This window comes from Cyprinus carpio, chromosome B7 (genome assembly GCF_018340385.1).
Source record: "Cyprinus carpio isolate SPL01 chromosome B7, ASM1834038v1, whole genome shotgun sequence".
Lineage (NCBI taxonomy): Eukaryota > Metazoa > Chordata > Actinopteri > Cypriniformes > Cyprinidae > Cyprinus > Cyprinus carpio.
In genome coordinates this window covers 19,072,172-19,084,863 of record NC_056603.1, presented here as the reverse complement: position 1 = coordinate 19,084,863, position 12,692 = coordinate 19,072,172, and the positions used below count along the sequence as shown (strand labels likewise).

General features: G+C 36.8%; 1 protein-coding gene and 1 pseudogene across 3 annotated transcripts in view; one reads left to right on the top strand and one right to left on the bottom strand.

Moving 5' to 3' along the window:
• LOC109093318 (integrin alpha-11-like) overlaps nt 1-12,692 on the top strand; it is a 69,221-nt gene that overhangs the window by 30,440 nt on the left and 26,089 nt on the right. Inside the window, exons 17-30 of one of the 3 annotated variants that reach the window (XM_042727713.1) lie at nt 533-672; nt 920-1,030; nt 1,172-1,257; nt 1,331-1,535; nt 1,722-1,820; nt 4,037-4,113; nt 4,608-4,691; nt 4,778-4,868; nt 4,959-5,072; nt 6,084-6,167; nt 6,620-6,730; nt 7,751-7,894; nt 8,603-8,716; nt 8,826-9,039. In XM_042727713.1, coding sequence (XP_042583647.1) covers nt 533-672; nt 920-1,030; nt 1,172-1,257; nt 1,331-1,535; nt 1,722-1,820; nt 4,037-4,113; nt 4,608-4,691; nt 4,778-4,868; nt 4,959-5,072; nt 6,084-6,167; nt 6,620-6,730; nt 7,751-7,894; nt 8,603-8,716; nt 8,826-8,906 — 1,541 coding nt within the window. In that variant the 3' untranslated portion in view covers nt 8,907-9,039. Of the gene's footprint in view, nt 1-532; nt 673-919; nt 1,031-1,171; nt 1,258-1,330; nt 1,536-1,721; nt 1,821-4,036; nt 4,114-4,607; nt 4,692-4,777; nt 4,869-4,958; nt 5,073-6,083; nt 6,168-6,619; nt 6,731-7,750; nt 7,895-8,602; nt 8,717-8,825; nt 9,040-12,692 lie in introns of those variants that run through there. The other 2 variants (XM_042727715.1, XM_042727714.1) reach the window with 2 other exon arrangements.
• LOC109093320 lies at nt 10,941-12,329 on the bottom strand (annotated as a pseudogene).

Sequence of the window (12,692 nt, the reverse complement as noted above, 5' to 3'; positions counted from 1 at the left end):
ATGCAAACCATGTATATATAAATACATGAGCACACTACCATTCAAAAGTTTGGGGTCAGTGAGATTTATTTTAAGGAATGAATGCTTTTATTCTGCAAGGATGCATTAAATTTATCAAACGGTGACCGTAAAGAGATTCATAATGTTCACAAAGAGATTTGTTTAAAATAGATTGTCTTCTTTTAAAAGTTCTATTTAGCAAAGAATACTGAACTTTTATTTTAAAATGAATTAGAATTTTTATTTTAAATTGTAATATTTCATAACATTACTGTTTTACTGTATTTTGATCAAAGAAATGCAGCCTTGGTGAGCAAAAAATTCTTCTTCAGAAACATTACTTTTTTTTCTTTCTTTTTTTTTTTTACCAATTTAAACTTTTGCATGGTAGTTTATATACCGACACATTAGCTGGCATTAATTGTAAATAATGTGCAAAGTGATAAGTAACTAAATATTTAGATAAATATGATAAATGTTAAATGATAAATATTTTACTGTATGTTCAATCTGTTCCTTCCACTTCTCCTAGCTATTAGCTACAATGCTTTCTTTGAGGAGAAGCGCTTCAACCCTCGAGCTGTGTTTGATGACCCAGATCACCACCAGCCACAGAATCTCACACTGCTTCCTGGAGAGGAGAAGTGTGACCACATCTACTTCCACGTCATGGTTAGCTCTCACCTCTTAGGTCACCAAAGTGTCATATTAAAATCATTGATAATGAAACATAATCTACAATGACAACTCATTTGTTCAGTTAATTATGTACTTTTGCAGATTTTCCGTTGCAATAGCAGCATTCCTATTTTATTAAGTTAACTTTCTAGTATTACAACAACAGATTATATTCTTCCAGTTTACTCTTTTATAGCCATATATTTAGATTTAGATTTATGATATTGTAATGTTGATACAGGAGACTACAGACTATGCCAGGCCCATTATATTCACTGTAGAAACGGAGCTATTGGAACTGGATCAAGGCCCAGTTCTGGATGATAGCTGGCCGACTACAGTGAAAACACAGGTGAGTGTCTTTAGGTCAAGAGAAACCTCACTGTTTACACTGTATATCTTTTGTTAACAACATTAACATACACTATGAATTCATTATGAAGTATGCTGAAACGTATACAGTACATGTGATAGCAGTAATTATTCTTTCCAGCTTCCCTTTTGGAACGGGTGTGACGAAGATGACCACTGTGTTCCAGACTTGGTGTTACAATCTCAGACTGATCTAATGGATCGCAAGTAAGACAGAGCCCACACACGTATGCTAAACACTTATGCATACACATGCTCATTCCCCTCTCTTCTTCCACAGGCAGTTCTGTGCCCAGGCGTTTCGAGCAGGCAGTCTATTATGTCGGAGTCAGACGCCAGCAGAACCTTCTGAACGCATTATAGAGGGATCCAGGAAGAGGATGGTTGTAGATGTACGTCTGGAAAACAGAGGGGAGAATGCATATGGAGCTCAGCTTAACATCACTAACACTCCAAACCTACGCTTCTCCAGCCTGATAGTGAAGGTACAACATCACTCTGATGGTTTATGTTTGGTTGTTTGATACATGATAAGGACTGGTGGGTTGATTTGTTCCATTGTCCATTCATTCAGATCTTGATTGATACAAATGACCTTTGTGGAATGCATCTGTGATAGTAATTGTGAATTTAAAGTTAAATCAGGCTGTTTTCTCTTTCTCTATTCATAGGATAACTCTGAAATACATATAGACTGCCGCAGTGAGAACAGGCGAAAATATGAGAAATCTTGCAATATTAGTGCACCCTTTATGAGAGCAAAGTCACAGGTGAGTTGCCATTGCCACATTTTTTAAAGCTTACAAAGGCTCCATTTATTTGTTTAAAAATTAAGTAAAAACAGCAGCATTGTGAAATATTATTACAATTGAAAATAACTGTTTTCTGTTATATGATTTAAAATGATCTTATAATTCCCATGATGCCAAGCTGAATTTTCAGCAGCCATTTCTCCAGTCTTCAGTGTCACATGATGAATGCCACATGTTGAAAACAGTTGTGCTGCTTAAAACATAGGATTCTTTGATGAATCGAAAGTTTAAAAGAAGAGCATTTATTAGAAACAGAAATCTTTTGTAGCAATTAAATGTCATCACTTTTGATTAATTTAATGCATCATTGCAGAATGTAAAGAATTAGCATGTAGTTTCACTAAACCCTTGTCATATTTCCCTAAATATGTCTAAAATAAATGGTTGGTGAGATGTTTTTCAGGAGCCTGAGCCAGGCCAAATGTATTTTAGTAACTAAGGCTTTTAGCATACTGCACTCCAGCCGATGTGCACTGTATATTATCATATATGCAGAATTACAGTATGTACTGTATAATCCTGAAAGATGTTTTATTGCCATGTTCAGCAACACTGGACATTTAGAGGTTACTCTAAGAGGACAGCACTAGCCATGAATAAATGAATCAATGAGTGAAGGATTTATATAGCCGTTTGTGCTCTAGAAAGCCTTGCTTACACCAACATATTGGACCACACAGTCAAAAAGTATATAGACTATATACACATATTACCCATCTGCGGAACTGTCAGGCTCTATCACAGAAATACCAAGTCTTTACGTCTGGAATGTTCACGGGGCATAAACATACTCACAAGGTCAACAGCACCCTGACGTTACAGAATGAATCACTTAGTGTCCTTTTTTTCTGCTGACCCTTAAGCTTGTGTTCAGGCATCTCCAGAAAAAGAAAACATGAGGCAAGAATGTAATGCAAGAATACTGTTACCTTACGGTTACTACGTCCATACAGAGCAAAGCCCATCAATCACATGGCCTGGACCCCAGAAGTCTGTCCTGTGCTAGGGCACTGCTTTGATAGGAAACTGGTCAGCAGCTTCTCACAGAGTCCTGATTCATTTTCTTGAGGTTTGGGGGTCATTGGAGCTACACTTGTGGCTACAGGGAGAGATTTTATTGGCCCACTTGGGAGCCTGGTTCAGCTCAGAACAGTATGTGATGGGGCGAAAGTGGAATAAAAGGAGGAGAGAACATAAAAGGGATTTTCCATGCTGCTTTGTGCCACTACTTGCCAAGGGGGAATAAAGAGTTTGCCCACGTAGTTATAGCTGTGTCCAAATGCTTCCATTTCTCTAAGCAAGAATAAAAATAAAAGCCAGCTCTTGTGCTTTAAAGGGATAGTTCACCCAAAATTGAACATTCTGTCATTGTTTACATGTCATTCCAAACCTGTATGACTTTCTTTTTCTGCCAAATGCAAAAGACAATATTTATTATTTTGGGTACCATGTTGTTTAAGACCTCTCTGAGCTGATCTTCATTGTATTGAGGAACAGTTGAAACATTCTTCAAATTATCTTCTTTTAGAAATAAAGTCCAACAATTTTGGAATGACACAAAGATGAATGATTTCAATTGATCAGACTTACAGTATATTATCAAGTATCAAACAACAAAGAAAAAGACAAGCATTCATTTTGTAAACTGCATGGAGACTTGGATTACCTCTGAAGTGGTGGCTAGAGCCGTTGCTCCATGAACTGCAGCAGATGTTCACTGGGAGAGTCTGCATATCATCTGTATCTGTGTTTTGTCACTATGAAGAGATGTATATACAGGATATGGAAGTTAATACCTCATGTGGTGGTTAGACTGCTCAGCGAGAACAGCCAGCGGCAGTGGATGAAGCCCCTTCTTCCACACAAATGATGTTACTGGTCTGTAGAAAAAGGCTAGAGGCAGACTAGCGTAAAGGGTCTTGGCCTGTTTGTGTCATTCTTGTATATCCAGACAGGCTGATTTCCCTGGAAAATATTGGTTCGTCTTTAAAAATGTAAGTTTTGGATGTGATCAGGGTATAAATTTGAATTCTGGAGGCGAGGGATCCAAAATGTAGGGATGAGCTCATTTTTGAGCATGCGTGTGAAGTTAGAATGGATGAAAGAAAAACTAAACATTATAAGGAGTGACAAAAACACTTTGATTAAACATTACTCTATTTCTCACTCCCCAGGTAACATTTCGTTTGGAATTTGAATTCAGTAACTCTGTGCTGCTGGATCACGTAAAGATCATGTTGGAGGTTACCAGGTATGACATGCTTTGTCTGAGATGTTGTAAATGTTTGGATATAAAAAAATGTGTGTACAATGCAATTAAGAATATAGATGAAACTGAAAAACTTTGAATTTGATTTATTATTTTAAATCTTATGATTAAAAAACATTATTATAAGATTCAGAAGAAAATCCAGAAGAAAATTCCATTTCAGACAAATGATTTGCTTAAATTCAGTAAAATTTTTGGAGCACATTTTTGTCCTGTGGAGCACAAAACAACAACAACAATAAATTACACATTGATCACTGGATGACTTACACATTGAAATCTGCTAGATGTGGTCTCAGTTAAAGTGTCTAGAACATTGCTGATGGTTTGGAATGTTATGACACTCTGAGGGAAAGGATCCTGGACACCGATGATGCCTGAGCTGGAATGTTAAACTACTGATATATGCAGCCAAGTGTCACTGCGCAGTGAATCCTGCCTGGAGGTTTCTCATGCCTATTCTTATGTCTCTGCAGTGAGGGTGAGGAAGTTGTCCTACACGATAACATTAATGACATTTCCTACACTCTGAAATATGAAGCTGATCTGCTCTTCACAAGGTGAGATATGTGTTTGTTTGAATGCTCTAATCAATATGTGTGATTGTGGAAGTTGTAATAGTTACAATACACTTTGATTCTCTCAGGGATTTTTACCCAACCCGATATGAGCTTAAACCTGACCTCTCTCTAGAGGAACCTAGTGATTTCAACCCTCCATTCAACTTTACCTTTCAGGTGAGGTCCACTTCCTTGCTATCTATAACTAAAGAGAGGAGGGCGCTCATGTTTCCAACAAACCAAACATGTTTTCTCTATGCATCACAGATCCAGAACCTTGGTTATTTTCCAATCCAAGATTTGCAACTGTACATTGCAATCCCCGAGGTCACGAAAAATGGCAATCAACTCCTGCAGATCAGAGATTTCCATATTGACCAGGTGAGGAGGACACAACTAGACTTGTAGTTTTACTCTACTTGTTATTACAATTTGCCATAGATTTCCAAAAATATTTATAAAGGCTGGAATACACAGCATGGCTTTTTCAGTCTGGATGAGTCAGTGCTAGTTGCCGAAAGTCAGAGCCAGTTTGCAGATTTGACTTGAGAGATTTAAATTTTTTTAACTTCAAACTATGATAACATCCATCTGGATGATGTCAAACATGTTTTATCAGGCCCAGATTGGCTAACGGGAGGACCGGGAGAATTCCCGGTGGGCCGGTCTTTTTTTTTTTTTTGATGACATTAAAATAATTTTTAGAATAATTGTACATAAATAGGTTAAGCAAAACACATTTTACTATTTCTGAGAACTTTTTAGGCAGACATTATGGTACAGCACAAATATTTTGAGCTTCCCTTACTCTGTACCTTATTTTCCATTTCTGAAGTTAATTGGCAACCCTAACGATGACGCTATTATCTTTTGACTCCCATGACAGAGGCACCTTGCTAAATAAACATCAGTTGTTGAAGATATGCGAGCAAAAATACAATGAATTACAAGGCTGTAGGGAACAGTCCACTATTGCAGACGTAGGCCTATATACTGAGGTTTTAATAACATTATTTAAATAGGTCATGAACTAAAGTGAGCCGGTATAATGCATGAAACTCCACTCCGGCCCTGTGTTTTATATTTCAAGCCGATTTTAAAACACATTTTGTTTTCATTTGTCAGCTGCATACGTCTAAATATTCAAATCTAAATATTCTAATTATTCAAATAGTTTTAAAGTGTTATTTACAGTTAAATTTATGCATTTGGCAGAAGCTTTTAAAGTGACTTACTGCATACGGTTTATCAGTTCATGCATTCTCTGGGAGTAGAACCCATTTTCCTTGGCATTGCTAGCGTCACGCTCTACTGTTTGACATACAGGAAATGACATTAATAGTGATTTGATTCTTTTTTGTATTATAAGTGCTTTGTGCCTTTTTCCATCAGGTAGGTGGAAGTCATTGTATCCCTCCTCAGCATGTGGCACACAGTCGGGCGTCTCCGGAGGACCTCTCACGAACATCACGACTGGTAAAGACCCTATCTGCACAGGCTTAGAGTGTCTGCTTGTTATCACAGACACTATGTGTGCCACATTTCAGACTTGCACTTTAGCACTTCATAAAAGTCTGGCTTGTGTTGTTATGTTGCTTTATAGTTTGCCTGATTTAGGGGCTTTCAGATATGAGATGATGATTTAATGTGTAACAGCAAAGCACTTCTCTGCAAAATAGTTGGTTTTGTACTCTCTGAATAAAGCCACTTGAGTTTAATGAATTGTGTCATAAATTATTGGTAAATCTAGTTCATCTTCAACCAATTCTAGAAATGTTATTGTGTTTTTGAAGATTCTTGTATGTCTGAGGTAGGGAGATTTGTAATGCAACTCTAATGCACATCAGATTCCCACCACAAGCAGCTGGGTTTTCATCAGTAAGACTGTCTGTTTGTGAGAGAAAACTGTTCCTTGCTCGTTTGCACAGAACTACTCCAACACCCTGACGGTGCCAGTGCAGTGTACCGTCAACCTGCCTTCCTACAGAGACGTCAGCGTGAGAATCGGTGGATCCCTCCGAACTGATTCACTGCATGCGGTGAGTAGCTGTGACTTTGCAATAACAATCTGATGAAGCTGAAGTATAATGTGGAAAGAACTTGTAATCAGGGCACAGTGTTCGCACACAACATGAAGGCTTTGGTCGAGAGGAGGATCTCTCAAAACCAATGCAAACCTAAGATCAGACCAGTAATTAGAGACAAGTCATGCAGTACATGTAGACATAATAAAATCCGGTTTTGTTTACATTTTGTACTTTTTTTTTCATTCCTTTTTTCTCTCGCACACAAAAAACAAACAAACAAAAAAACGCATGCTTTGAATTTACAGTGACAACCATAAAAGTAATTTGGACACTTAATCCACACCCAAAATGTTAAATGTCTGCAGTAAAAAGACAAAGCAGGTGGCATTTTGTTTTAAAGGGGAAAAAAATCACTTAAGTGAAACAAGTTTTGCTTAGACAATAGATATATTGTTTGAAAGTAAGAAATATTATTTGTATAATTTGTGGTTGTCAAATATTAATAAAACATGTCCATAGTTAATATGGCTCAAAAAGAGAAGGCGGTTACACATTTGATATTCCACTTTAGACATCTATAACTATAAGGGGAACTTTGCAACTACTGTACATGTTAACTAACTCAGAGTATAAGTAGACTGTTAGGTTAGGGTTAGTAGAATCAGTTGACATATTGAAAAAGTTACTTACAATCAAACAAAAAGATGGTGCAAGTAACCATCAAAAGTCAGTCTACTAATATTCTACATCAGACAGTCTACTAATGCTCTAATGACTGGTAGTTAGTATGTAGTTGCAAAGCCACTTATAGTTAGTAAAATGTCTGAAGTGCACTGTCAAATTAAAATGTTACCAAGTGAAGTTACATTTTAATTTGAGTGAAGCATCATTTGTTTGCAGTGTCCACTTGGTTTGATATTTTGTATCTACAGTAAGGTCCGACATTTTGCTACAAGTGTGGCTTTTTCTACCACTTCTCTAGTTTCTCACTTTTAGTGCTTGCTCTCTCCAACTCTCTCACATCCACTGAAGCAAGCATCTGTCAGAAAAACTGAAACCTGTTTTTCTTGTCACGGGCAGCTGAAGTTCAAAACCCTTGAGCTTGTGACGACAGCCTCAGTGGAACTGAACCCATCCAGCCCTATGTTTCTGCCTGAAGAGAGGCCGGTCAGACATGTGAGTCACCCTCTATACACATCAGCATTTACAGAAAGCCACGTTACAGAAACATTGCTGGACAACATGTTTAGACTAGGTAAAAATAAATCAAAGACTGAATTTGTGAAGATGTGGTTAGTATGAGGAGTTGCTGTTGTCTTTTCCATCCTTGGCAATTTTGAGAGACTAAAACATTGACAAATGATGTGTTTGCATTCATCTGTCAGAAAGAGTTAAGAACAATTGTACACAAGCATGTAATATAAAACGTCCTAAACATTACTAGATATTTGACTTCATACAATCACGTGCACTGGTTTTCTCATGCCAGAACCTTATCTTTACACATCATTGTGTCTTCTGGTGAGCTACTGTGTGTGTGTTTCACCACAGTAAAAGAACCTGGAGCCAAGGGGACCGAAAGGACCAGCAGCACATTTCAGTGCTGTTCTCTTCTGTATTTCTGTGTGGTGCTGCCATCTGTAGGCAGGACAGAAAATAGGCATAAATACTAACATTAGGAAATCTGAACTCAGCTGCAGCAGATGAAACATGAGATGTGACAACTTGTTTAGAAAAGAAAACCAGTACCAAGATATACAGAGAAAAGAGCTCTTGGGAACCCAACATTCATACCACAAGCAGCTATAAGAAGATCTCTTGTAAAGGAGTACAGCTTGTTATAACTTTCTTTTGTATGCGTGTGTGTATTTTTTTTTTTTTTAGATAATCCTAGAGATCAGGAAAGAGGAAGATTACCGTGTTTCCATCTGGATTATCATAGGCAGCACACTTGGAGGCCTGTTACTCCTCTCACTTCTCATTTTGGCACTTTGGAAGGTAATGTGTCCTTATTTTTTTATGCATGCACAGATGCATGCATGCAAGCATAGATGGATTTAAGGCTGTACAGAGTAAATCTTGATTATTATTTTTTTCATTCCAATAGTTGGGGTTTTTCCAAAGGCAGATGCAAAGGCATGAGGAAACTGAGAATGAGGCTAATGGCAAGATGATGGAAGAGCGATAACGCAGGCTGCTCATGAGGGTTCAGACAGGCCTACATCTCAGGGACCAACCAACAGCAACATTAGACGTCTCTGAAACAGAGAGAAAAGGAGAAAGAGAGAAAAACAGGAATTGAGGCAATGAAGAAAGGAGAGGGATTTGCTCTGTGCACTGGACGACCTGTTGTTCAACCATGAAAAACACTGCAATGACGCTCACCATGCCTGCACTGCTTACTGAGCCGACCCTGCAGTTGGGTCTCCATCTAACTTCTCACTCCAGATCAAAACCCTCAGATGGCATGTTGAGGAAATGTCTTCTGACAGACACTTAGAAATGCATATAAAAAGAAAAGCTTTTTTCACAACGTCTTTGGGAAACGCAGTAATTTGCATTTGATCCTTGGTCAATTCCAATGGCTGACTCTGCAAATATACAAGAGAAAACCTCAAAGGGCTGTAACTTTATAAAAGTCACGTTTTCTGGTGCTTCTTCTTGGACATCTGAAAAAAAAGGGACATTTTGGAGGAAACAAAAGTGCAAAAGTTAGCTCATTTTATTGTAATGCCTGTCATTATTATGTCATGTAATATTAGGCACTGGAGTAATGTAACTGTTTTTTGCAGTGGCCATAATTTATTGAATAGAAAATGAAACTGTTGTGGACTTTACTACAGTTTTGTAAAGAATTATTCTCCTCTAATACTCTAAATAATTATACATCAGCATTTTATGTATTTCTGTATGCTCATTCTTCAGTCTCAAATAACAATAGAGGTTGGACATTCACTATTTGAGGTTTTTTTAAATAAATATTGATGCACTTTTTTTATATATTGTAGTGATACAAACTTGAATTTTGTAAATATACAGGTTATCTTTGTTACAAGAATTTCAATTGTTTGCTTTCAAGAGGATTGTGGCATTGTAGTGTATCTCTAGTGAGACATCAGCCCAGTTAAACTTAAACCATGATTGAGCAGCACATCCTCTAATATGCTTCACACCTCAACAAGTAGCCTTTGAGAAAGGGTATGCTTACTGTACAGTACGTCATCCAGACTGATGATGGTTAATTCATTTCAATTATTTAGAATATTGTTCAAATGCTCCATAACATTAAATGATGTTGAGTGTTTACAATGCTATGAAACATCCTTATCATTTGCAGTATTGTAGTCCAGGGATCCCTATTCTCCAATGCTTTATCATATATGTGTAAATATACCTGTCAAAGAACATAAAATAAATATATAAATAAAGAATTTGGAAAAAGAATGAGTGTTTATAAAATAACTAGGAATGCTAGCTCTTAAAATGCTTAAATTTATGAGCAAATCTGTCACAAATGTATTCATAAAATATTGTCAAAATGACTTGTTGATAAGTATTGGCAGCCCACACCGTTTATTGAAACATTATACATTTGTTCCACTTTTGAACACTTGTAAAAAGAAATGCATGAACACTGAAAGTATGTTTAAAGTATGTTAGATATAAAGGGCTCAATATATGGCTAATCTGACAGGTTATTTTTTTCCATCAGTCACAAACACAAAGAACGCAAATGTATTCTTAGAGTACAGACTGAATGATAAAGGATAAAGGATATATATTGTTATGAAATACATTTTGTGCATATAACATTCAGGTGTTATTCAGTGAAGATTTTAGACTTGTTAGAGTGTCAGCGATAAAAGAGAAGTACAGCTGCTTCAGTTATCTCTTTGGAAGCACTCCATCCTGTATGAGCACCATAGCCATCCCCAGTCGAAGCTTGTAAAGTCCCCACACTGTCTAGGGACGCCTTCTGGAAAGTGTCCACCTCCACCAATACAGAACTGCAACAATATGAGTACATTACTAGAAACACAATGTGCATTTCTTCAAATAACATAAGTGCTGTAGATTTATTTTACTGTAATTGCACTTTTCATCTTTTTTTACACCACCATGAAATATTGTCTGTCTGAATTATTATATCACAAATTTTTGTTCATTAATGTTGTTAAACATAACCCATATTATTTTTAACTCACATGTTCTGTGTGTGACAAACCAGTTGTTTAACACCTGAACAAATAGCCATAGCTGCCTTTTCAGTATTTAAGACTCTGAATGTGATGAATCCTGGCTCAAATATTCCTAAAAAAAAACATTCACAAAATATATCATTGATGATGATCTGTAATCAGATTACAAAAGTGATGATGGCTTAAATAATAGCATCACTGAATAATACAAAGATTTTATGACTGTCAATCAATTTAGCTACTTTCTTTAAAAAATATTTGAAGATATATTGCTGTACCTCTTGGATAAGGACCATACAGATTTACGGTAGTTATCGCACTTCCAGTATCATACACTATTGGAATCGCAGGTCCATTATCAACGATGCATGTCCCAATTCCAAACCTCACAGGGAATTTCTGTAAAAATGAAGATAAATATCCGTTTAGCTTTGCCTATATGTCTGTCGAATGTTTCAAACTTAAAAATGTTGTCAAAGTTTGTTTAACCTTGAATAAATTGAAAAGGTTTCCTCCATGTAGGGTTTAAGAAGTGATTTTCAGTGTGGTATCTCAGGATGGAGGCAGTGGGTCCAGTGTTCCAGCTCACTATTATTAGGAACATGCCACACAGCCACATCCAGTGCCACGATGTCAAAATATCCAGGATTCTGTCAAGTCAAGTCAGATTCATTTATATAGTGCTTTATATAATGCAGTTTTGTTCTGTTTCAGATTCTAGAAAAACATCATTGATTGTCAGTCCAGTGTTCTTAATATCCTTTATGTTGAGCCATGGCTGTTAAAACCATTAATGTAATAAAAATACCTTATAATCATCACTTGTAGCAGCTTCTGCAGCTCCAAATGTGACTCTGTTTTGCCCATGTCCCGTCACCATCAGGCCGGTATGGGTTGCTGCCCTGCTGACTAGACCAGCGATCACCAACAGTGCACTTTCCATACATGTTGTTTTCATGAACACTGGCCACCAGCGTCCAGCCGCCGCCAGCAGTGGTCATATCACAGAACGTCTGGTAAAGGACCCCTCTTGATGAGATCAGATAGTACAGGCCGTCTGATCGAAGAGAAGTATTCATGAATCAAATAAATGCAGTTTGGTGCTTAAGATCGCAAAAATAAATAGAAAAGATTGTACCATCATTAACATGATACTTCTCTTGAATTTCTTTGCAGCTTCGAGCAACATATTTAATTCTGCCCAGAAGTTTTGCAACCTCAGGGTTGACGTTAGTTTCATCCATAATATTACATGGAGCTTCTTGTTGAGTTGCTAAAATATGAAACATAAAGAGATAGTGTAATATATTTGATACGAAATTAGATAAATTCATTTAAATGAAGAAAAAAAATACACTCCCTTAATGCTACCTCACAGAACCATAAATTCAGTGAAAGTGCGAGGCTGAGAATGATCCTGAAAAAACATTTTTGTACTTTGCAAAAAAAAAAAAAAAAAAAAGGAGAAAAGTTATTCACAATAACAAATTAAGCACATTTTTCTATAATTCAGTTGTTACATGTGAAGCCGCTTCATTGTAAGGGATGAATCGTTGATGTTCGCAGCTTCGAGCAACATATTTAATTCTGCCCAGAAGTTTTGCAACCTCAGGGTTGACGTTGGTTTCATCCATAATATTACATGGAGCTTCTTGTTGAGTTGCTAAAATATGAAACATAAAGAGATAGTGTAATATATTTTGATACGAAATTAGATAAATTCATTTAAATGAAGAAAAAAATACACTCACTTAATGCTACCTCACAGAACCATA